Raw genomic sequence first — 24,204 nt, forward strand, 5'->3', positions numbered from 1 at the left:
TTTAGAGCTATACAGCCAGTGGGTGGGGAGCCGTAGAGGAATCAAGAATATTGATCAGCAGCCCCACCCCTAGCCAGGTCCTTAACCTCACATCTGGCCCAGCCTCAAGTGTCCCCTACAATCCGTCCTCCACACCTGTATCAGGTGAACTTCCTCAACCCCCCCTGCTCATATTACTAGCCCTCCTCAGACACCTCCACCGCAGGGGTTCTCAACCTTGGCTGCATAATAGAATTCCTCGGGGAGCTTTAAAAACCCTGATGCCCAGGGGGCAGCCAGACCAATTACCTCAGAGTCTCTGGGAGGTAGGACCCTCCCCACCCCAGTAATTTTTAAGCTCCTCAGGTGATTGCAAATGTGCAACCAAGCTTAAGTCCTTCTGCAATGACTCCCCATTGTGGGCTTGGGGCTGGAGGTGGGGACTGAGGGGCAGAGCGGAGACTGGTGCCTCACTACCCTAAGTGTGATCCTCTGGCCAGCAGCTGTAGTAGCAGGAGAAGTCACAGACCCCACCTGGACCTGCTGGTTCAGAATCTGTATTTTAACAAGAATCCACAGTTGGTTCCCACACACTGTCAAGTCCAAAAAGCGGTGGCACCAGCTCGCACTAAATGCTCAAGTGGTCCAGGTGTGGTGCCAGGTGTTCTACACACTCCACCTCATTTAATCCTCACGCCCTCTCTCAGCTACCAGTGCCCCATTTGACAAACAAGGACCCACCCCATCGTTCAGTCACAAACCCTTACTGAGCCCCTACCATATCAAAGGCCCTAGGCTAGGGGCTGGGGATAAAAACGGGAGCCCCCTTGCTGGGGAAAAGTGCAGGGCACATTTGGGTGTGAATTTCAACATAATCACACACCAGCGGGGTGTACCTGGGCGAGCTCCTCTGCCTCTCTGAGCTCCAGTTTCCGCTTCTGCAAAACAGGGTTCATAATGAGCGCTCACAGGGCTGAGTCACGATTCAGGAGCTCCTGTCAGCCAAGCACTCGCCTAATGGCGTGTGGACGAAGCTGCCCTATTCTCGCACTCCCTGACCCCCATTTTCCGCGAGCAGTCGGGCCCCACTTTACTGGCACTTAAACAGTCTGGGGGTCAGACCGCTGTCAGCAGAGTGGTCACGAGTCTGGCCCCCTTCTCGACCTTTCCCACCCGAAGCAAAAGGTGTAGCGAGGGTAATGAGCGCTCAGGAGCAATCTCTAAATTGCGCCCCTACCCCCCGCCCCCCAATTTCAAGATGAACAGACGTTGATAGCAACGAGTTAGCAGAAACGCCTTCCCTCCTCTTGTCCGGTTGCCTGAGTCAGGCCCATTGCGTATTTGTGGCGCCTCCGCATGTCATTCCGCGCTTGATCTGCGCCCCCTTGGACCTGAGCCGGAGCAAGTGCCCTCCTCTGCCCCCCGCTCCGCCCCTTCGCCCCCCCGCCCCCCACGCCTCTGCTCAAGCCCTCTGAGGCTCGACAAGGCAAAAAACCCAGCAGCACCCCAGCCCGGGGTTGGTTGGTCCCCAGGTTCTTTTCGGAGCCTCCTAGCCGGGAAGGAGATAGCCCGCCTTTGGCGGTGGAGCCGGGGAGCCGGAGCCGGCCCGGACAGCCAGGAGCAGCGGCCCGGCAGCGCCCCCTCCCGGCGGCCCCGAGCCATGGCAGCGGGTCCTGGCGGCGGCGGCGCTGCAGCGCGCGACTTGGGACCCGCACTCCCACCAGGCGTGGAAGGAAACCCAGCCCCGCGCAGCCCTCATACCCCGGGCGAGGCTGGGGACCTGGACGGTGGAAATGAGGTTCAGGCGCGAGCGGGGGGGTCTCAGGAGTCGGCTTAGGGGTTTGTGGTCCTCGGAGTACACCATTGTTTCCTGTAATTTAGTTTTTTTCTCCTGAAAACGTGGCTAATTAAATCCTTTCTCCCGCGAGCCGTCACACCCTCCCCTGCTCCTGTGTTTATTAATTACCTGCACAAGCGAAGGAATTCTCGGCCTGGCTGCCAGGCACGCTCAGACGGCTGGGCCTCGGTGCCCCTTCCTTGGTTTCCCTCCTTGGGTCTCCTTTCTGCTCTTGCCCATGAGAGCAACCCTTACAGTCTTTGTTAAAAGCAGGAACAGCCCTTCCCTAGCTGCTGGTGACCTCTGCTGGCTCAGAGTCCATCAAAATCAAATTTGTGCCATTTCATCTCCCTTGTCTTTCCATCTCTGAAGTCATACCCCTCACTGCTTTTTCTCTTACGCCCTATTCCTGCCTTCTGCCCACCAACAGCACAGCATGCGAGGCAGAAGATTTGAGGAATTCGTCCCAGTGGCTTGTGGAAGGTCTTCTGAAGCTTGGCCTTTGAGGGTTCATAAACCGGAAGCCTTCAGAGGCCAAGCAGGTAGGGAAAGAGTGTGGGGCAGTGGGGAGGGGTGGAGTCTGTAGCAAAGTCGAATGTGCTTGCAGTACCAGCAAAACACATCCTTGGGGGTCCACCTGCCCCACTGTGGGCCAAGGGTGCCTAACACTCGGTAAGTCTAAAGAATGAATCCAGCGTCCAAAGACTTGCTCAGGGCCACAAAGGGACTCAACAGGGACCACTGTGCTCTCTGGACTCACAGTTGAGTGGTCTTTCCAGGATACCAGTTACTGGATGGGGACTCACGAGCAGCACCCTCAGGTTGGCACACCCAAGCACCCAGTCCTAGTTCCTGCCCCACGTTGTTACCCAGGCTGGGGGCTTCCCATGGCTCTGGTTTTGTTTTTCGTTTTCAAATTGTGGTAAATATATATGTAACAAAGCATGTGCCATTTCAACATTCTTCACATGCACGTTCTGTGACATTATTTGTGTTCTTCATGTGCCTCCCACCACTCTGGCAGGGCCCTTCCCTCTCCCCCCCCACCTCTCCTAACCCTGGGGAACCATTCTCCCCTCTCCTCTGTCTAAAACCACTCGCTTTTGGCCCAGCTCTCAGCAAGCTGTCAGGCAGGAAGAGAAGGAAACCTAATTTCAAGGTCTTTAGTAGCAAACTACCACCCGTCTGTCAGTTTGTCGAAATGTGGTGGCTTGCATGTTGCTGTGATGCTGGGAGCTATGTCATCAGTATTTCAAATACCAGCAGGGTCACCAGTGGTGGACAGGTTTCAGCAGAGCTTCCAAACTAAGATAGACTAGGAAGAAGGACCTGGCGATCTACTTCTAAAAAAATTGGCTATTGAAAAGCAGTGAATAGCAGCAGAAAGTTGTCTGATATAGTGGCGGAAGATGAGCCCGTCAGGTTGGAAGGCACTCAAAATATGACTGGGGAAGAGGTGCCTCCTCAAAATACAGTCGACCTTAATGAGGTGGAAGGAGTAAAGCTTTTGAGATCTTCATTTGTTGATACGACATGAATCAAAATGAGAAGGAATAGCAGCAAACATCCATTAATAATCAGAACGTGGAATGTACAAATATGAATCTAGGAAAACTAGAAGTTTTCAAAAATGGAATGCTTGAAGATCGATATGATATTTATGATATTGTAGGGATTAGTGAGCTGAATGGACTGGTACTGGCCATTTTGAATCAGACAGTCACATTTTCTACCATGCTAGGAATGACAGATTGAAGAGGAATAGTGTCATATTCACTGGAAAAAAAAAAAAAAAAACAGAAACAAAAACAAGATCTATCCTGAAGTACAAAGCTGTCAGTGATAGGATAATATCCATATACCCACAAGGAAGACCAGTTAATACGACTATTAGTCAAATTTACACACCACCCACTAATGCCAAAAAGGATGAAGAAATTAAAGATTTTATCAACTTTTGCAGTCTAAGATTGATCAAATGTGCAATCAAGATGTATTGATAATTACTGGTGATTGGAATTTAAAAGTTGGAAACAAAGAAGAAGGAGCAGTAGATGGAAAATACAGCCTCGATGATAGAAACAATGCCAGAGATCGCATGATAGAATTTTGTAAGACCAACGACGTATTCATTGAAAATACCTTTTTCAACGACATAAACAGGGACTATACACATAGGTCTTGCCAGATGGAATACATAGGAATCAAATCGACTACATCTGTGGAGAGAGACAATGAAGAAGCTCCATATCATCAGTCAGAACAAGGCCAGGGCCAACTGTGTTGCCCATATGCAACTTCTAGTTGAAACTGAAGAAAATGAAAACAAGTCCGTGAAAGCCAAAGCATGTTCCACCTGAATTTAGAGACCATCTCAAGAATCGATTTGACACGTTAAGCACTAATGACCAAAGACCAGATGAGTTGTGGGATGACATCAAGGACATCATACATGAGGAAAGCAAGAGGTCATTAAAAAGACAGAAGAGAAAGAAAAGACCAAAATATATGTCAGAAGAGACTCTGAAACTTGCTCTTGAATGTAGAGTGGCTAAAGTGAGAGGAATAAATGATGAAGTCAAAGGGTGGCTCGAGAAGAAAAAGTAAAGTGTTATGATGACATGTGCAAAGGCCTGGAGTTAGAAAACCAAAGGGAAGAACACACTCAGCATTTCTCAAGCTGAAAGAACTGAAGAAAAAATCCAAGCCTTGAGTTACAATAGTGAAGGATTCTAGGGGCAAAATGTTGAACAACACAGGAAGCATCAAAAAAAAAAGATGGAAGGAGTACACAGAGTCACCGTACTAAAAAGAATTGGCCGATATTCAACCATTTCAGGAGGTAGCCTGTGATCAAGAACTGATGTTACTGAGAGAAGTCTAAGCTGCAGTGAAGGTACTGGCAAAAAACAAGGCTCCAGGAATTGATGGAATACCAACTGAGACGTTTCAATAAACAAATGCAGTGCAGGAAGTGCTCACTTGTCTATGCCAAGAAATTTGGAAGACAGCTATTTGGTCCACCTACTGCAAGAGATCCATATTTGTGCCCATTCCAAAGAAAGGTGATCCAACAGAATGTGGAAATTATCAAACATATCATTAATATCACATGCAAGTAAAATTTTGCTGAAGATAATTAAAAAACAGTTGTAGCAGCACATTGACAGGGAATTGGCAGATATTCAGACCGGATTCAAAAGAGAACGTGGAACCAGGGATATCATAGCTGATGTCAGATGGATCTTGGCTGAAAGCAGAGAATACCAGAAAGATGTTTACCTGTGTTTTATTGACGACACAAAAGCATTTGACTGTGTGGACTGTAACAAATTATGGATAACATTCGGAAGAATGGGAATTTCAGAACACTTAATTGTGCTCATGAGGAATCTGTACATAGACCAAGAGGCAGTTGTTCGAACAGAACAAGGGGATACTGTGTCGTTTAAAATCAGGAAAGGTGTGCGTCAGGGTTGTATACTTTCACCATACTTATTCAACCTGCATGCTGAGGAAATAACCCAAGAAATTGGACAATATGAAGAAGAACTTGGCTTCGGGATTGAAGGAAGATTCCAAAACTGCGATACGCAGATAACACAAGCTTGCTTTCTGAAAGCAAAGAGGACTTGAAGCACTTACTACTGAAGATCAAAGACTACAGCCTTCAGTATGGATTACATCTCAACATAAAGAAAACAAAAATCCTCACAACTGGACCAATAAGCAACATAATGATAAATGGAGAAAAGATTGAAGTGGTCAAGGATTTCATTTTACTTGGACCCATAATCAATGCCCATGGAAGCAGCAGTCAAGAAATCAAATGATGAAATCAAATAAAATTTCCCAAACAATGGGCAAATCTGCTGCAGAAGACCTCTTTGAAGTATTAAAAAGCAAAGATGTCACTTTATGGACTAAGGTGCACCTGACCTAAGCCATGGTATTTTCAGTTGCCTCATATGCATGCGAAAGCAGGACAATGAATAAGAAAAACCGAAAAGGAATTGATGCCTTTGAATCATGGTTGTGGCAAAGAATACTGAATATATCATGGGCTGCCAGAAGAATGAACAAATCTGTCTTGGAAGAAGTACAGCCAGAATTTTTTTCTGGGTGGGCCAGAAGAATGAACAAATCTGTCTTGGAAGAAGTACAGCCAGAATGCTCCTTAGAAGGAGGGAGAATGGCGAGAATTTGTCTCATATACTTTGGACACCTTATCAGGAGGGACCAATCCCTGGAAGAAGACACCATGCTTGGTAAAGTAGAGGGTCAGCGAAAAAGAGGAAGACCCTCAGTGAGATGGATTGACACAGTAGCTGCAATAATAGGCTCAAACACAGCAACGATTGTGAGGATGGTACAGGATGGGGCACTGTTCTGTTCCGGTGTTCATAGGGTCCCTATGAGTTGGAACAAACTCGACAGTACCTAACACAACAAGTAGCAAATACCTCCCAGAATTTGAAGGCCAAAATGCTTTAGATGTTTTAAGGAGATATTAATGGTGGGATTTCAGCATTACAAACAGGCCAGGAAGGAGGGCTTATGGGGCTAGGGATGCTAGCAAGGAGCCTTCAGCTCATATGGAACTGCCTCCTCTCTGGAAGGTTCAGGTCAGTGGCCCCTGCTCCCTCTCTCTGGAGCTCTCTCTCTGCCTTTCAGTGGGGAGGACGGCAAGATGTGCTACAGCCTCCCTTTGGCCTCTCTGGTGGCTTCTCTTTTCCCACATGTCATAAATGAGCTTTTGCAGACATTCTTTTCCTCAGAGCACACTGGCATTTTAGGGTCTTTTGGTGCCTCCCAGTCCTGGTCTTCTGGGGGTGAATGTGGGGATGTGCAGGGCTGTGCTCAGCCCTCTGGTGGGGCTGGTCCCTTCCTGTGGGCCCCTTATCCCGCTGCAGAGGGCAGCCTAGAGATAGCTGGGGCCTTTTTCATGGCTAGACATTATTTTTGAGCCCTGGAGTAGGGTCACCAACCAGGGCTGTCCTCAGACCTTCACAGGTGCTCAGACTCCAGAAGAGGCAGCTTTATCCGGGGCAACTTGCCCATAATCATCAGTGTGGAAAGGACACAGATATGCCTCATGGGCTTTGAAGTCAGCCTGCTTTCACCTGCAGGGTCACCTTCAGCAGCAGACTGTCAGGTCTGTGAAGGCAAGGCTGAGTCTAAACCCTTTCTCTGGATCCCCAGTGCCAGTTACATAGTAAAGCCCGTCACTGTTGAGTGGACGTTGACGCACGGTGACCGCACCTGTGTCAGAGTGGAACTGTGCTTATAGGGTTTTTGGGAGCTCGTCACCAAGTCTTTCTTCTGTGTCACCCCTGAGTGGATTTGAACCAACATTTTTTTTTAAGCCATTATAACCATTTATTTAAAAGATGATTTATCTATTTTTTCTTCTGATTTTTTTTACTTAAAAAAAAAATCTTTATTGTGCTTTAAGTGAAAGTTTACAAATCAAGTCAGTCTCTCATACAAAAATTTATATACACCTTGTTTTTGTATACTCCTAGTTGCTCCCCCCCAATGAGACAGCACACTCCTCTCTCCACCCTCTATTTTCGTGTCCATTCAGTCAGCTTCTGACCCCCTCTGCCCTCTCCTCTCCCATCCAGACAGGAGCGCCCCACATAGTCTCATGTGTATACTTGATCCAAGAAGCTCACTCCTCCCCAGTATCATTTTCTATCCTATAGTCAGTCCAATCCCTGTCTGAAGAGTTGGCTTTGGGAATGGTTCCTGTCTTGGGTTAACAGAAGGTCTGGGGACCATGACATCTGGGGTACGTCTAGTCTCAGTCAGACCATTAAGCCTGGCCTTTTTAGGAGAGTTTGGGGTCTGCATCCCACTGCTCTCCTGCTCCCTCAGGGGTTCTCGGTTGTGTTCCCTGTCAGGTCAGTCATCGTGAACCAACAATTTTTTGATTAGTAGCCAAGCCCACCCAGGGGCTCCACAGTAGGTGCTCAGTAAATGCTTTGAATGAATGCATGAATGAAAACTTGATCCCCTGTTAATTTTCATCAGGGAATTTATGAGGTGTCTACCAAGAAAAACCAAATCTGTTGCCGTTGAGTTAATTCTGATTCATGGCGACTCCATGTATTACAGAGTAGAACTGCTCCATAGAGTTTTCTTGGCTGTAATCTTTACAGAAGCAATTCTTCAGGCCTTTCTTCTGTGAAGCTGCTAGGTGTGTTTAAACCACCAACCTTTAGGTTAGCAACCAATTGCCAACTGCTTGTGCCACCCAATCCCCTTTATTGGGCGTCTACAACTGTCCACAATAGAAAGACAGCCTGGTGTCTGGGTTAAAACCATAGACTCTGGAGCAGGCAGCCTGGGTTTGAATCCCAGCTCTACCACTTACTAGCTGGGTGGCTTTAGACAAGAAGTTACATACCTTTCTGTGACTCAGTTCCTTCATCTAGAAAGTAGAGATAGTAATAAAACATAACTCCTGGGGTTGCTCTGAGGAGTAATGAGTTACTAGTGGTAAAGCGTGAGTATGACGAGGGCTGGGCACGTCGTGAATGCTCAGTGTGGTCATTAACACCAGTAGCAGGATTGCAGCGGTGTCAGTGCCCTATAGAGGATTCCACATCGCCACTCCTGCCCTCCAGGGGTTCGCAGTAGAGTTAGGAGACAAAAGCCACACGGGAGAGAATGAGTCAGAGTGACAGAGAGCTGCCGGGTAAGTGGGAGTTGGGGATGGAACATTCCCCAGGGGGCTGGACGGGCTGAGGAAAGGCCCCGTGGAGAAGTGGGATACAGAGGAGGCTGGGAGAGGCCTAGGCTGAGGGAGGCTCATCAGGGCCACCAGGCTACAGAAGGGCTGTGCACCGGGATGCAGACAGCCACGAAGGGGTGCAAACCTTGATGGTCGGGATGGGCAATTACGTATAACGGAAAGTCACTTCCTACTTTCCAGGGTTTTAGCTTTTTCAATTCTCCTATTCTAGCTTCTGGATGTCATCGTGGTAGGAATGGCTGAGAATGTACTAGAAGGAAAGGATGATGGGTGCTCCCTGTGGCCTCTCGTTGGGCCCAGAGGGAGGTCTCTGGATCTCAATGTTCCCAGTTGAGCTCTCCAGCACCTCCCACTGACTCCCCGGGAAATTAGTGTCATCTTCTGAAAAAAAAAAAAAATTTTTTTTTTTTTTTCTGTTTTTAGTCTCCAACCTGGAGGACTAATTTCCTGTGGATTGCTTAGAAAAACTAGATATCAACTCATGCTTGACTCACCCAAGCAGGGCACCCATGAGCTGGGGTGAGTCAGGGTTTTGTGAGAAGTGATCAGAGGATGGAGGCAGGGTCCTTGGAGAAACACACTTTGTCCAGGTGGCCTGAGGACTAAAAATTTCTCTGGCTGTGGCTGCAGGATGCATATTCATGTCCCAATCACTCCTACCTGCAGACTCACAATTCCCAGAAATGGCTGGGCATCCCTGCCTCTAGGCTTACTCCTGCCTCAAACAAAAACGACCAAACCAGTTGTCATCGAGTTGATTCCAACTCATGGCATAACCATGTGTGCAGGGTAGAATTACACTCCACAGGGTTTCCATGGCTGTGATCTTTCAGAATCAGATCACCAGGCCTTTCTTCCAAGGAGCCTCTGGGTGGGTTCGAACTGACAACCTTTCAGTTAACAGCCAAACTCTTAAATGGTTGCACTACCCAGGGACTCCCTTATTCCTACTCATAGCCGTGCTTTTCTGCCTGGCCCACTCCTATTCATCCTGTATGACCCAGGTGTCACATTCTCTGGGGAGTCTCCCCAGCCCACCCATGGCCAAGTGAGTGCTATCCTCTGGGCTTCTGGAGCACCCTGTCCTTCTCCCAACAGTGCTCTCATGCGCTGAGCCTGTGCTGTGAACCACTGTGATGATTTGTGTATGAGCTTCCCGAGGCCAGGTATTAGGTCTCATTCGTCTTTGCATTCCTGGTTCTTGGCATCGTGCCCAGCATCAAGTCGGCATCAATGAATGTTTGAGGAATGAATGGAGGAGCTGGGTCAGCACCACCTACAGACAGAGGGACAAGGGTAGAGGCAGACGCCAACATCAGGAGCAGATGAGCTATCCCAGGGACCCCTACCCCTACAGCAGGCTCACCCCAGCTGGGAGTAGGTCCAAGGTTCTGCCTCATCTCTGAAGCATCTCAGATAAGGCAGGAGCCCTGCCTTCTTGCTCCCCGACCACCCCCTCCTCTTCTCCCCAGCAGGAGAAGGGCTTTGAATGCCAAGCTAAGAAATCTGGAGTTAATGATAGGCCACAGGGAACCACTGCAGGATGTTAAGCAAGGGAGTGGCATGATTAGAACTAGATTTCAGAAAATGAAGCTTTGGAAGATAGACTGGCTGCCTCCCACCATCCCTGAGAGCATGCCCGGAGACAGGAGGGAGATGGGGCCGGGGGGGAGGGGGACATCGAGGCCAGTTAGAGGACAGAGGGTGCAGAGAGGAGCCAGAGCATGGACAGTAACAAGGACAGTCACGTTCCTAGGGCAGGAAACTGGCTTAAAGATGGTCCCTGGGACCTAAAGACTGGCTTCCTTATTACAGCAGAAGACATGGGTTCTAGCCTCCTCAAGTTTATCCTTTTCCCAAAGCTCCTTTGGTTCCTGAACTCTGGAGCAAGGCAGTTGATGCTGTGTTCAATCTGAACTGAGGGCATGGGCCAAAGCAGAGTGCCCTCTTTCTGGCTGGGACTATTGAAGCACTGCGGAGAAGACCCATGAAGGTCAGAAGACCCATGACCTCTAGTGTCACAAGCAGATGATCTTACCCCGGCTTTGGGAGTCTGAGAGTTGTGCTGCAAAGTATGACCAACAGATGTCCCCTGAGCTATTGGTCAAACCCCTTCCTCCATGCAAGGTTGCAGAGTGATTAGTTAAGAAGGACATCATCAACTGCCAACCAATGGGCTAATGATGGGAGCAAGTGCTTTGGGTGGGCCTGAACCCCAGGGTCATGATCTTCTCCCTACCCCATTGCTCCTGATGGCCTGTCTTTTGAGGCACCTAGGCACATAGTAGGTGCCCAATAAATACTGACTGAATGAATGCACAGATTTTGTGCATCCTCAACCTTCTGGATTGTCTTGGATCCTCTCTCTGGCACACGTCTGGTCATGTCTGTGAAGTGCCTCTGACACCCTGCCCTTCCTTACCAGCCCACAGCCTCTATCCCTGCCCAGACCCTCATTATGTCTCACTCAGACCATAGCCAATGTCTCTTAGTTGGTCCCTCAGCCTCCAGTTTCTACCACTTCTAGGCTATTCTCCAAGGCCTCACTGTCTGAAATCTAGCTCTAATCATATCGCTCCCTTGCTCAAACTCCTTCAGTGATTGCTGATTGCCTGCCAAATTAAATTCAGATTTCTGAGCTTGGCATTTGGGGCCCTCTCTGCCTGGGTCCTAGCTCTCGGCCTTAACTCCCTCGGCCTCTCTGTGATGTTCCCATGATCATCCTGAGGCTCCAGGCTTGTTTCCTGTACCTGGAGAGCCTCCCTGACCATCTCCGCCTGCACAATCCATCTTCCAGATCTGCACAAATGGGACTCCCCTGGTCCTGGTCACTAGACATGCTCTTTCCCTGCTCTGAGCACTCCTAGTGCAGTCTCAAGGAGCCTCTCCTAGGTTGTAAATATCTCAAGGACAGAATTGTCTCACCCATCCTCTAGCCTGACAATGTGCAGAGCACAGCACAGCACTGGCACATCAGGGGAATAAGAGGTGTGGAGTTAGCAAATGAGCACAAAATCTGTGCTTTCATCCAGTCAGTATATACTGAGCATCTACTACATGCCCATCCCCTGCTAGGCAGGCATCCAGGATACACTGGTAAACAAGCCAGGCATGGTATCTGTCCTGCTGGGCGATGGCAGCCTGGGCTCTGGAATGTGCTGTAGATTAACCGCAGCTCCTTTCATCCCACTGCCCCAGCACATCTGGGGCTCCCTGTTGGGGTGTGTTCAGGGAATGCAGACCATCACAACACTGGCCTAAGCTCAACGTCCTTCCACAGCCCAAATAGAATCAGCACTTTGCAGTTGTGCCCTCCGTGAGTCCAGGCCTGCATCAGAGGCCATGCCCACTCCCTTCCTCAGGGTTCCACCCCCTCCAGGCTAACCCCAGGGCTGGGCCTCCAAGGTCTTGGATGTTGTAGGGGCTGAGAGGGCAGGGGCTCTGGCTGGGAAGCAGGGGCAGATGGACTCTCCTCTTTGTTCTCTTCCTCACCTGCCCTCTGACATGGGGAAGGGAAGGGGAGGAGGAGGAAAAGAAAAGTTGCCAGGTTAGACACTCTGTTCCTTGTTCCCATGGCTCCACGGATCCCAGAACCACAGACCTGCCACCAACCAGGGGTGACATTTGCATACGTACTGTCTTGGTTGTCTGGTGCTGCTATAACAGAAATTCCACAAGTCAATGGCTTTAACAAGCAGAGGTTTATTCTCTCACAGTCCAGGAAGCTAGAAGTCTGAATTTAGGGCGTCAGCTCCAGGGAAAGCCTTTCTCTCTCTGTTGGTTCTAGGGGAAGGCCCTTGTCATCAATCTTCCCCTGGTCTAGGAGCTTCTCAGTGCAGGAACTTCGGGTCCAAAAGATGCGCTCCACTCCTGGTGCTGCTTTCTTGGTGGCATGAGGTCTCCCGTCTCTCTGCTCGCTTCTCTCTTTTATATCTCAAAAGAGATTGATTTAAGACACAACCTAATCTTGTAGATTGAGTCCTCCCTCATTAACATAACTGCCTCTAATTCTGCCTCACTGACATCATAGAGGTAGGATTTACAACACATAGGAAAATCACATCAGATGACAAAATGGTGGACAATCACACAATACTGGGAATCATGGCCTGGCCAAGTTGGCACACATTTTGGGGGGACACAATTCAATGCATAACACTTACCAACCACACAGCACAGCCCTGAGCAATCCTGGCTGAAGGGCTGGAGCAGGGTCCTGGGGCCCATGAGGGTGCCAGGCGATACCCCCTTAGTTGCTGGATTGTGGGTGAGTCAGGGGGTCCAGAATAGCTGGGGCAGGGGGGTTTGGCCACTTAGGGAATCTGGGCAATGGCTATTCACCAACTGGGACAGAAGTATTTTTAATACTTACTTTAAAATATTTTACCAACCAGTATGACCACATCAGTGCATTCCAGCGAGTACTGGCCCTGAGACCAACCACAGTGCCCATATGATCACATCGAATCCAATTTAAAACCACATATTTTATTAATGTTCTTCATTGATAATACAGGGCCATGTGTACAAATGCTACTCAAGTCCCACACCCGGCAACCTCCCATCATCACCCCCACCGACCAACCAGCCAGGAGCTGACTCCCCTGCAGGTCTCCCTTTTGCCTTCCTCGCCATGTTGGGCCTCACAGAGCTGAGCCTCCAGAAGGCTGGGAATGGCAGGGCTGGCTTCCAAGCTTGAACTCTGGGGTCACAGGAGGGCCAAGATTTGGATCCCCTGGGCCCTTTCCCCCTCCCTCTCCTCCTCCCACTCCAAGTGTAGAGTGCTTAAATATGGCCAGAATTGGGGTGGGGAAGCCCCCCATGACTCCTCCATCAAAACTTGTTGAGTAGCAGTATGGGTTCCCTTTCAGCCCTCTCTGCCGCATCCTTCCCCTCCAAGTGACTCCCTTGCTGACCATCAAGATGGCAGAGTGGCCATTTTTCAAGGGGTGGAAGTCAGCACACAGGGGGCTGTGACAAACACGGTGCCCCTGATTGTTTAGATCTCATCCCCTTGTTTGGTACTGTATCACCAGTCCCTGGAAGAGACTTGGCACAAAGTTGTTGCTCAATAAATGAGCCCTGGTGGTGCAATGGGTAAACTGCCTGGTTGGCAGTTTGAACCCACCAACCACTCTGTGGGAGAAAAGACTTGGAGATTTCCTCCTGTAAATATTACAGCCTAGGAAACCCTATGGGGCAGTTCTACCCTGTCCTAAAGGATTGCTATGAGTTGGAATCAACTAGAGGGCACACAACCACAACAGGGTGGATGAATGAATGAATGAAATATTATAGGAAAGAGAAATGTAAGTGGGAAAAGTCACTACCACATTAGCCCTCTGGGGGCATGAAGGCAGGATGGGCTAAAGTCCTCCCAAGCTTTGCTTGTGAACTCAGGATGCTGTGCAGCAACCATTGTGGTTGCTGTTGCCATCTCCTGGACACTGCAAGGATGTGGGCTTCAGCCCTGCTGCCTCCAAGGACGGCAGACCAGCTTTGGGAGCCAGTCAGGGTGGGGGTACTCGTGTTGTCCCCACTCCCTCATAAGCCCAGGGGTCTGGTCCTATGGGTCCTGGAGCTCGTAGCAGTGCCCCATCCAGAACCAGTCAGATGAGCAGGGATAGTCTGGCAACTGCACCACTTTATTCTGGTCTCCCCCATTTCCCAACCTCAACCCTCCCAATGTTCCCCTCAGAGTTGCTCTTGACCTTCTGGCTTCTCTCTCCTCACTCTGCCCCCATCTGACCCTCTCCTCAAATTCCAGCCCCCTCAACTACCATTAACATCCAGGTAATCCTGTCTCTCCAGCAACTCTCTTCAGTGGATGGGTTGGGTCCCAGAAGTTTGCATCGTGAAACAAGTAACTCACAGGCACCTCTACTGATCTTGTCTCTGGGCCTTAAGTTGTGAAGATGTCACCAGAATCTCAGGGTGGGAGGATCTCTAAGCTCGTCTAGGCTGGCCCTGTGCAGAAATCCCTTGCAGGCCATGTCTGGCAGATGACTGCCCAGTCCCTGCTGGGATACCTCCAGAAGCGGGCATGGCTCCCCAGGCAGCCATTCCAACACTGAACCACATCCTTTATACAGGGTAGAAATGAATCCATTTGCCCCTCCCACTTCTCATTCCCCAAATATCCCAGCCTTTGCATGACCCCCTCCTCCCTACTCTGTGTCCATGACAATGCTCCTCACCCACCAGCCACCTCTCACTCTGTTTGTCTGTCTCTCTCTCTTACACACACATCTTCTCCCTCTATACGGTAATCACATGCCTCCCTCATTTATCTGTACCTCTCCTCTTCCTCCCCCTCCTTCCTGGCCTTCTCAGCAAAGACCTGGAGGCTGGAGACCCAGGGGAAAGGCTGGAAGGGTGCCAAGGCAAGCAAGCATTCAGCCAGGTTCTGGATTGGGCTTGGGTGGCCACTGAGCCTGGGTGGACAGGGGAACTAGGCTATTGGCTGCCATATCCCAGAGAAAGGGCTCTGCAACTTGGCTGGGGGGTGAGTGGGATAGCAGGCTACCAGATTCTCTTTCCCTTCACTTCCTACAAGTTCAGAGAGGACAAGGACACATCCATCCCTCCCCAACTTCCCTAGCAGGTGGCAATGGTGATTTGGCTGCCTCCCACATGTGGTAATTCTAAACACATTTTGCCAGCCTCAAAGTCCAGGAGAGCCTCCTACCAGCAGCAAGAATCCACTGCCCACTCCCAGCATGGCGGCTGAGAGGAAGAGTTCTAGCAGATAGCAGTGATGATATCAGACTCTCTAGAGAGTGGATGAGCCAGGCAGAGGGAAAAAGCAGGGACCCCCAAAGAGAAGAAATAAAAGCAGAGGCATCCTAAGAGTTAGCAGCCACCTGGCTGGCTAGTGGGAAACCTAGCAATGCCTGGGTGGCCATTTTTCCTCCTTGTCATGATCCACCAGTCAGCAATATTCTCTACGGGTCACAGACCAGGGGTGGATGCTGGGACTTTACCAGCCCAAGCTTGTAATGGGTCATGGGTGGACTCAAGGGCGTGTGGTCTTATATGCAGGACGAATCAAGACAGAGAGAAAGAGAGATGATGGGAGGGTCTGCTACTTGTCCCGTTGCTTGGCGCTCTCGCTTCCAACATTGAACATGGGGACCAGCAGGCCCAGGAGCCACCTCTTCCCGAACACCTCCTGTAAGTTCTTGCGCCAGGGCCGGGCCCGCACCGCAACCCCCTTTCGCACCTGGTGGCGGGTCTGTCCCCGGAGGATCAACAGCAGCTGGTGGCAGCAGAAGCCAGCGCAGGCCAGGCCGATGGCAAACCAGAGGTAGAGCATGAGGATGACAAACATTTCAGAACCAAGAACAGCTCCTGCAGGGGGAAGGGAGACACCAGACCCGCTTTATACCCAGGCCACGTACAGAAATGCAATCCAGGCAGGCGCTTTCCGCAGGGAGGGAGGGAGATTAATGAGATGGAAGCCACATTTTGTAGCAATCTCAGCGCTGCAGGGAGGGAGAGGAAGAATGGCTGGTCGCCCCAACTTTTCCATAGCGCTGATGGCTCCTGAGGCAAGAGCGGAGACCTGGGGGCGCAGGGAAGAAGGGAAGGAGCTTGATGAGCTCGGCATGGAGAGCCCTCAGCTTCTCTGCATCTGGATGCTGTGAACATCTCAGTAGAGTCAGGGATACCCATCTCTGTCTGCTTTTTCTGGGCTGGAAGTAGGGAGAAGGGGCTTTACTCAGGAGAGAAGGGTGAGCTGAGAAGAAGCCAGTGCCCAGGCAGCTGGCTTGACTGCAGCACCTTCTCCCTGTGAGGCTGGGAGCACTGGCTGGGAGGACTCAGGAAAGTGACACCAGGATGGAGAGCAGGGCCTAGCCACTGAGAAGAATAAATCACAAGCTTGGCCCAAGGGCAGCGCAGAGCACCGACTGAGAGAATAATCCAGCCATTAATGTTAACGAGGGTGCAGCGTGGCCACAAGAACATTAGGCCAAAGCTGTTCCATCAACAGGAGCTTGCTAACGCTGGAAGAGGTCCCCAAGGTCACGCAATCTAGCCCCCTGCCTTGGGGAAGGACTATCCCTAAGCCCCTCCAAACCAAGCACTCGCCATTACTGGTTTTCAATACCCACTGAGTAAGAGATCCCACTCTCTCCCTCAAAGTTCGAGCGGCCGGACTATGCTAGGTTTGAATTCCAGCAGTTTCAAGCCTACACAAGTTTCTTAACCTCTCTAAACTGCAGCTTGCTCATTTATAAAATGGGCATAATAATATCGATTTCATAGGACTCCATAAGTCAAGGAATTGTGTGCCGATGGATCACCATTCTGGCGTATGTTCAGTGCAGCGCTTCCTGCTGAGGGCCATTTAGCAGATCCAATAGGGGCTCGAATTTAACTCCTAAAATCACCAAGCTTTCCCCTTCTCATTTCCAGGGCTTGGAGTCCTGCAACTCCAAGCTGCAACTTTGGCAGCTGTGGTAAAGACACCTACCTTGTCCTGCCCAGCAGCCAGGGGAGTGGGCCCAGGAGAGAACTCAAAAGCCCTCCTCAGCCCATCTCTCCCTGTAACACACCACCTACTCCAGGGACCCCACCTCACAACCTACTCTGCCACTGCAAATCTCTACAGTATCCCTCCCTTCCCCCAGCTTCTCCTAGTCCGTCTCTTCCCTGGTCTCCCCAGGCTCCAATTTCCAGACCCTTGAGGTTTGGGCTTCTAAAACTTGTCTAGTCTGAGCAGCAAGTGGACTCAGCAGCCAGGGAGGAGGCAGACCTCGTTCAAGTTTGCTCATTAGCAGCCTCCTCTTGCCCTCGTCCCTGGGAGCTTTGATAGCAGGTTTCTCTTTGCGAAGTTGGAGGCAAGTCAGTCCAGCTGCCCAGGGGCTGCAAAGCTCATTCCAGCTGACATGCAGAGCAGCCCCTCCACAGGCACGAAGGCAGCAGCAGGACAGGTCTCATGTGGGGCTGCACCATCCCTCTGACCCACTTCTTCCTTGTCAGCACAGGTGAGCTGGGGCAGCCACGTGTGGGATGGAGGACCACAGGCCATGCTTCTCTTTGGGCTCGAGGAATGCTGACAGGCAAAGGCCGCCTTCGAGCTGGGATGTGAGACATCAGAGCTGTCAAGCTCAGGCCTGCCTTGCAACTCAGCCCTAGGGATAAGCCTGGGCTGACAGAAGCTATTTCCCACAGGCTTCTTTTCTGGCACTAAAACAAGGCACGAGGAAGACCTTGCGGCCTTTTCCTGGCCCCATGCAGCAGCTACAAAAGGCTATTCTGGGGACCTTCTTTCTCTCGAAGTGTTTGAAGTTGCCTAGCCTGGCTGTCTTGGTGCCTCTGAACTATTTAATGATCGTTATGCTTCGTTTAGAAACTCACAGACTCTTCCTAAAGGGCCTGAAAGGTTGCACCATCCAGTCTTCCCTTCCCCTGCCTCCCAGCAAGCATCTATAGCACCTTTGACAGACCAACATCCAGCATCTTCTCTAATGCATCCGGGGACAGGAAGCTCCCTCCCTCCCTAAGTGGCTCATTCATCAGGAAGCAGCTCTAGCGAGAGCTCCAGAGAGGCAGTGTGGTGCAGTGGAAAGGGCATAAGCTTTGGAGACTAACAGCCCTGAGTCCAAATCTTGGGTTGGAATCACACAAGCTGTGTGACTTTGAAGCAACTTGACCTCGCTAAGCCTCCGATTCCTCATCTTTAAAATGGACATGATAATACCTACCTCGCAGACTTTTCATAGGGATTAGATGAAATGAGACATGCCCAGTGGGTGACACATCATAGATGCTCATTAAACACTAGTCCCTTTCCCTTCCCACTGGGCCTTCCAGTGGTCCCCACCATGCTCTGTACTTTTCCACCTGCCATGTTACAGGTCAGATGGTATCATCTCCATTTTCCAGATGACAAGACTGAGGTTCAGAGATGTGACACAACTTGTACTGGTCACACAAAGTCAAAAGAGAAGATTCTTCTAGAACCTAACTGGCCAGTCCCCTACCTCTTTGGCATCAGCCAAAGGCCAATAGTCAGCAGCCGCCGTCACTTTAGAAGACCCCTTCCCACTTCTAGCTTGCAGGGCCCACACTCACAGCCATCCCAGGTGTTGGCAGCTCATCTGACTCAGGGGCAGTACTAGAGCTGGGGACACTCAGTTTCTATTAAACAACTTGTGCCTTCTTACGCCCTCTTGTTGACCTGTCCTCCTGGGCATGTGAGAGAAGATGAGTGCTCAACCCTTTGGATTGAGGATTGGGGAAGAAAAAATGGTGGGGTGGTGGTGGAAGTTGAGCAGGCAGGGTGAATATGGGGGGTGGCGGAGGCATGGAGGGTGGCCAGGGCAAAGAGGAAAGGCTGGCAAAGGGGAAAGATCAAGATGGGGCTCCTTCATTCTGCTGAACAGGGCTCTGGGCCCCAAAGTAGGCAGAGACTGGCTCTGTTCTCCCATCAGCAAGAAGTCCTTCTTCTTTTCTTTCCTGTCCCCCAAACCTGGCACATACAGACAGGCCTCAGGCCCAGGCTTATCATGAACCAGTTCATTTTATGAGCCTCCCTTTACAACCACCCATTTTTATGTGATGAGACTACTTGGAAAAGAAAGTTTAACCAGGCTCTCTGGCTCTCATCATCCCTCCACCTGCCTGTGCTCACACTCCACCCCCTAGCCCACCCACCCACCCACTCTCCCCTGTCCTGGTTATTTTGGTCCCATCAGCCTCCTTTGCCAGCACCCAGATCCAGAAGGCCTGAGAGCTCTGAGTTCTGGGCCCAGCTCAGCCACCATCCCTCAAGGCAGCCCCCATAGCGGGGTTCTCCCTGGGCCTCTGTGTTCTCACTGCCAAATGGTATGACAGTTCCATGCCTGGGAAGAAGTGGGCTGCAGGAAGTCGTGCCAGCCCCACCAAAGACCAAAATGATGGCTTCCCCCAGAGTGGAGCAGAATTTTTATGAACGCCTAGTCCAGGCACATCAAGATAATCTTGACCTTGCGCTGAAAGGTCAGTGCAAATGGTTACACCCTGCCTGTCTTTGTCGCTGAAAGATCAGTGACTGAGGGAACATACTGCATTCCTGTGCTATTGAGGAAGAGCATCAGGCTGTGGTCTAAAAACCCGGCGGCAGGTCAGATGCTGCCACTCAGTAGTAGTATGATCCTCGGCAAGCCACTGAATTCCATCTAAACCTCAGTTTCCTCATCTGAGAAACGGGAGTAACAATTACACACACTCACGCACATATACACACGTCACCTATTGTAAGACCAAGCCAGTCAGAGTCAAAAGCCAGGATGGGGAGGGAGTAGAAGGAACTGAGATGGGGCAAATTTCAGACCAGGTAAAGTGACAAGAGCTACCACCAGGAGCTGGGTCCCCTTAGGGCCAGTTATAAGAGATTACTCCGTGGTGCATGCTACATAAAATGCAGTCTTCACCAGCGTGCCCAGCTGAGCACCAGTGTGGTGGCTCATGTGCCTGGCGCATGCAGGTCTGAGAGCCTCCTGGGGGATCTGATCCCACGCAGGTTTCATGGCTCTTTGTGGTGGAGATGGAATCACTAAACATGGCTCCAACTCAGGCAGAGTGCCTCCTGCTCTGAGCCATCTGCAGGCTGGAGACAAGCCTGGTGGGGGCAAAGGGAGTGGGAAGGAGGGTGGGGTTTAGTCTCCTGCTGGGGCTGGGCTGTCACCGTGTTCAACCTTCCTGTGGTGCTTGGCAAGACCTTTGGAAAGCGAAGTCCTTGGGGAATGTGTAAGCAGAGTTGGGGGCCAGGCAGAGAAGGGACATAGCATGGGTATACCTCACAGGGGTGCATGGCCAGCACTCACCCCTGCCTGGCACAGAGTAGGTGTATTGCCTGGATTGCCACGATTCTATGAGCAATGGACAGAAAAGAACGAGGAGGAGATGATACATGGGGTGAGGGAAATGTCACCAGATGAAATACAGCACATCCAGTTAAATGTGAAATTCAGAGAGACAATGCATGCTTTTTTAGTATAAGTACGTCCCAAATAGGAGCCCTGGTGGCACAGTGGTTAAGAGCTTGGTTGCTAACTAAAAGGTCAGGGGTTCCAATCCACGCAAACCCCCCAGCTGCACTGTGAGAGAAGGATGTGGCAGTCTGCCTCTGTAAAGATTGCAGCCTTGGAAACCCTGTGGGGCAGTTCTACTCTCTCTTCTGGGGTCGCTATAAGTTGGAATCCACTCCATGGCAATGGGTTTGGACGTCCCAAATATTGCATGGGACATACTTACACAAAAAAACTATGTGTTGTTTATCTGAAATTCATTTTTAACTGGCTGCCCTGTGTTTTAATTTGTTAAATGTAGCAAATTTGGGGGTGGGGGTGAGGGACTTTGAGTTAGGGCCCAACCCACCTGCCAAGGCCACTCACCAGAGAAGAACTGGCTGATGGAGGTGGGCAGGAGCGTGAGGAAGGCCAGGGGGTGGGCGAAGGAGATGGAAAGGACGGCGGAGATGTAGGCCACGCCGGCCACCATGGAGTAGAGGCAGGCGAGGGAGGTGTAGAGGCAGAACAGGACGAAGTTGCGCATGTTCCTGCTGCCAATGCAGTTGCCGGTGAAGAAACAGTGGTGGTCGTGCCTCAGGGTGACCCTGGCACACACTCGGCAGAAGTGGGTGCTGGGTGGGGGACATGCCGCCCTCCTGGCTGAGGTCCCCTGACAGGCACCCAGGTCGTCTGGGGAGTTCTGGATGACCAGGACGTAATTGCCCAGGGCGTTGGCAGAGAGAAAGAGAAAGAGCGCCCCATGGAGCAGAGCCGGTGAGAACAGCCGGGCTGCCGCGGGGTCCTCGCGCATGCTGGGCAGGAAGAGGAAGAGCTGCAGCACGAAGGTCACCAGGGCGATGCACAGGAAGTAGGCAGGAGCCACCACGTTGAGCAGCCTAAGGGCCAGCATCCTCGATTACATTCCTGCAGGCCCGAGCGAGAGGGAGACTTACCGCGGCGTCCAGGGGGCGCCCTAGCGCGCTCCTCTGTGGGTCCGGCTCGGCGCAAATCCACGTCCCCACACCTCCTCCTCCAATCACCCCTCCCACGTCCCTAATAGGAGGCAAGGAGGCGTGAGTCTCCCCAAGCTACAGCGGTCTCCCGGGGCCAGAACTTACTCCGGGGTGCCAACTCCCTCGGTTTTTGCTTGACCTCGGCGGCCTGGCGCCTTAAGGTCAGGCACAAGGAGGGAGGGGGCTGCTTGTTTGCGCTAAGTAGGGGATGGGGGACCGGGCCGAGAGCTCCTCTCTTCTATGGTAGTGAAAACGAGCCCGAGTTTGGGATTTCTTGTTTAGATCCCCTTAGGAGGAGAAGGCCAAGGATTTCGGGTGGGGTGGGGTGAGGAGAGAAAAGAGAAATGCACTATTTGACTTACTGGGAGTCCTACTCCCCCCCTCCCCCCAACACACACGGGGACAAAGCGCAGGGACTTCACGGGTACCCTCTTTAGAGGTATGTGTGCGTGTGCGTGTAGGCCCGTGGTGTGTGTGTGTGTGTTTCCTTGTGACTGACTCTGTACGTGTAATCTGTGTGCTCCTGGGTATCTGTGTTTATATCTATGTGTGTCTGTGTGTACACAGGCACACAAGCAGCTGCTGCCACCTGGCTTAAAAAAAAATCAATTAAAACAATCGATTCGTTCAAACACGAGCTCAGGCACGGGGTGGGGTGGGGGGTGCAGCCAGAATACCTGTATCAGCGAGTCCTCATCTCTCCGACGACGCCGGCTGCCCTGGCTATTTCTTTGCAAAGAGCGTTTTCATTTGAGGCGACAAAATTAAAATTCCCCCTTAGCGTCTGCCTCCCGCCCTCCTGGCCCGAGAAACCCAAACAACCCCCATGGCGAGGAAACCCTTTCGGTGCCGACAAGCCCGCCTAGGGCGCAAGAGGAGATGCTTGGCCAGTCTTTCCGAGGGGCCAACCCCCGCTGCCGAGTGCAGCCCCGCCACACCCCACCCGGTCGCCTGCAGCCCCGGCTCCTGCCCAGCTTCAGAAGCCTCCGGGAAATAGGATTCTGGGCGCCCTAGAGAACTTTTCCAGGGGCTAAGGAGAGGCGCGAGAAAAGTTCTAGGAAGGCGGCTGCGCCCAGTGTGGGTGGGTGCCACAGGGCCTCGGTCAAGGCCGTCTGGTCCGGACTGGGCGGCTGATCACCTTGGAATCCCCTTTACAGGTGCCAGCGCCCCCGGGGACCCTCGGCAGCCGTGGGGAGCGCGGGCTCCTGTCTGCTGCAGCGGTGCAGCGCAGAGCTGGCTCAGAGGTGGTTGCTGGAGGCTCGGCACCACCCTCGGTATGCGCCCACCCGGAGCCAGGTGCTGCCCACCCCAGGGGGCCATTGGCCCCGGGCTCGGGGGAGGCAAATGTCTTCCCCTCGCCGGTCGCCAGGGGGACGCAGGAGCTGCCTCCAGATGCGCGGCGGCGCCGGGAAGGCGAAGGACAGGGGATGCGAGAGTGAGGGGCGCTCGGCGGGAGGCCGCAGCCGGGGGCCTGTGCCGGGACGTGGACAGCGGAGGCGGCCTATGCGCCGGAAGCCCGGGGACCCGGGGAGCTGTCCGTTCAGCACCGGCGCCTCCTCGCTGGTGGCAAAGGGAGGCACAGCCCGAGCCCGAGCGAGTCAAGCAGCGAAGGCGGCTGCCGGCTGTCGGCTGCCGGTCGCCGGCTGCCGGATGCTCGGCCACCGCCTCCCGGGCGCCGGGGAAACCGCCCGCAGGTCGCCGCCGCCGCACCGCCGCAGAGGGCTGGGGAAATGAACTCACCGAGCTACGGTCGCCAACAAGAGAACCTCTGGACGCCGGCACTCCTCCTCTTAAAGGCTGCAAAGTTGTGGGCTCGGCCCGGCTGGCTCTCTGCCTCCTCACGCTTCGCTTCGGGGGACTGGGCAGGTAGCGGGGGTGTGGGGAAGAGGGAGCGGGCAGCTGCCGTCCTCCCACTCGGGCGCCAGCGAGTGGGGGCCAGGAGGCGGCGAGGATAGCAGCTGGGCATCCCCAGTCCCGCCACCCCTCCCTTCCCTCCTGGGGGCGGCGCTCTGGTCACCCCTCTTGTTCCACCTCCAGCCTCACCCCACCCCACCCCCGTTCTTGGTCCCTCTGGAGTGGGCTGGGGCGCCCTGCCCGACTTCAGCCGCCGGTTCCAACTGGGGAATTCAGCGCTGATGTGGATGCTCTAGCCATCCTCGACGCCCTCCCTCCCCTCTACGGCCAGCAACCATCTGCTTTCGGCTCTGACGGCTCTGGCTGAAGGAGACCTGGAGGTTTGGGAGCTCATCTCGTCAGGGGGCTCACGCATAGAGACCGCTGCCATCTCCTTAGAAGGACTGTGCACAGAGGGGTTCAGATCTGAACCCTGGAGCCTGGCTTCCTGGGTTTGAATGGCTGCCATTCACTACTGTGTGATCTTGGATTCCACTTTCCTCATCCGAAAAGTAAAGATGTGAGGATTAAATGACAATGTATGCAAGGCCTTTAAACAGAGCCTGCACATGGTAAACACTATTGGACTCTCAGTTCATAATTACTGGCACTATTTATTAGGCCCTTACTGTGTATCAAGCACTGTGCCTTACCACAAGACAGCTTGGTCAATTCTGTCAACGTGATCTGGGAAGCTTGAGGATCCCCATTCTACAGATGAGG

The 24,204-nt window shown here is 52.1% G+C and overlaps 1 protein-coding gene across 1 annotated transcript; it reads right to left on the reverse strand.

The window, feature by feature from the left end:
* Nucleotides 1-15,623: 15,623 nt before the first annotated feature.
* Nucleotides 15,624-21,666, reverse strand: ZDHHC22 (zinc finger DHHC-type palmitoyltransferase 22). The gene is made up of 2 exons (XM_003408788.4): nucleotides 20,960-21,666; nucleotides 15,624-15,926 (listed from the first exon to the last, which is right to left on the reverse strand). Exons 1-2 carry the CDS (start codon nucleotides 21,483-21,485, stop codon nucleotides 15,661-15,663), a joined length of 792 nt encoding a protein of 263 aa, XP_003408836.1. The 5' UTR covers nucleotides 21,486-21,666; the 3' UTR covers nucleotides 15,624-15,660.
* Between the last annotated feature and the right edge of the window lie 2,538 nt (nucleotides 21,667-24,204).

The sequence above is a fragment of the Loxodonta africana genome, chromosome 10 (genome assembly GCF_030014295.1).
Source record: "Loxodonta africana isolate mLoxAfr1 chromosome 10, mLoxAfr1.hap2, whole genome shotgun sequence".
Lineage (NCBI taxonomy): Eukaryota > Metazoa > Chordata > Mammalia > Proboscidea > Elephantidae > Loxodonta > Loxodonta africana.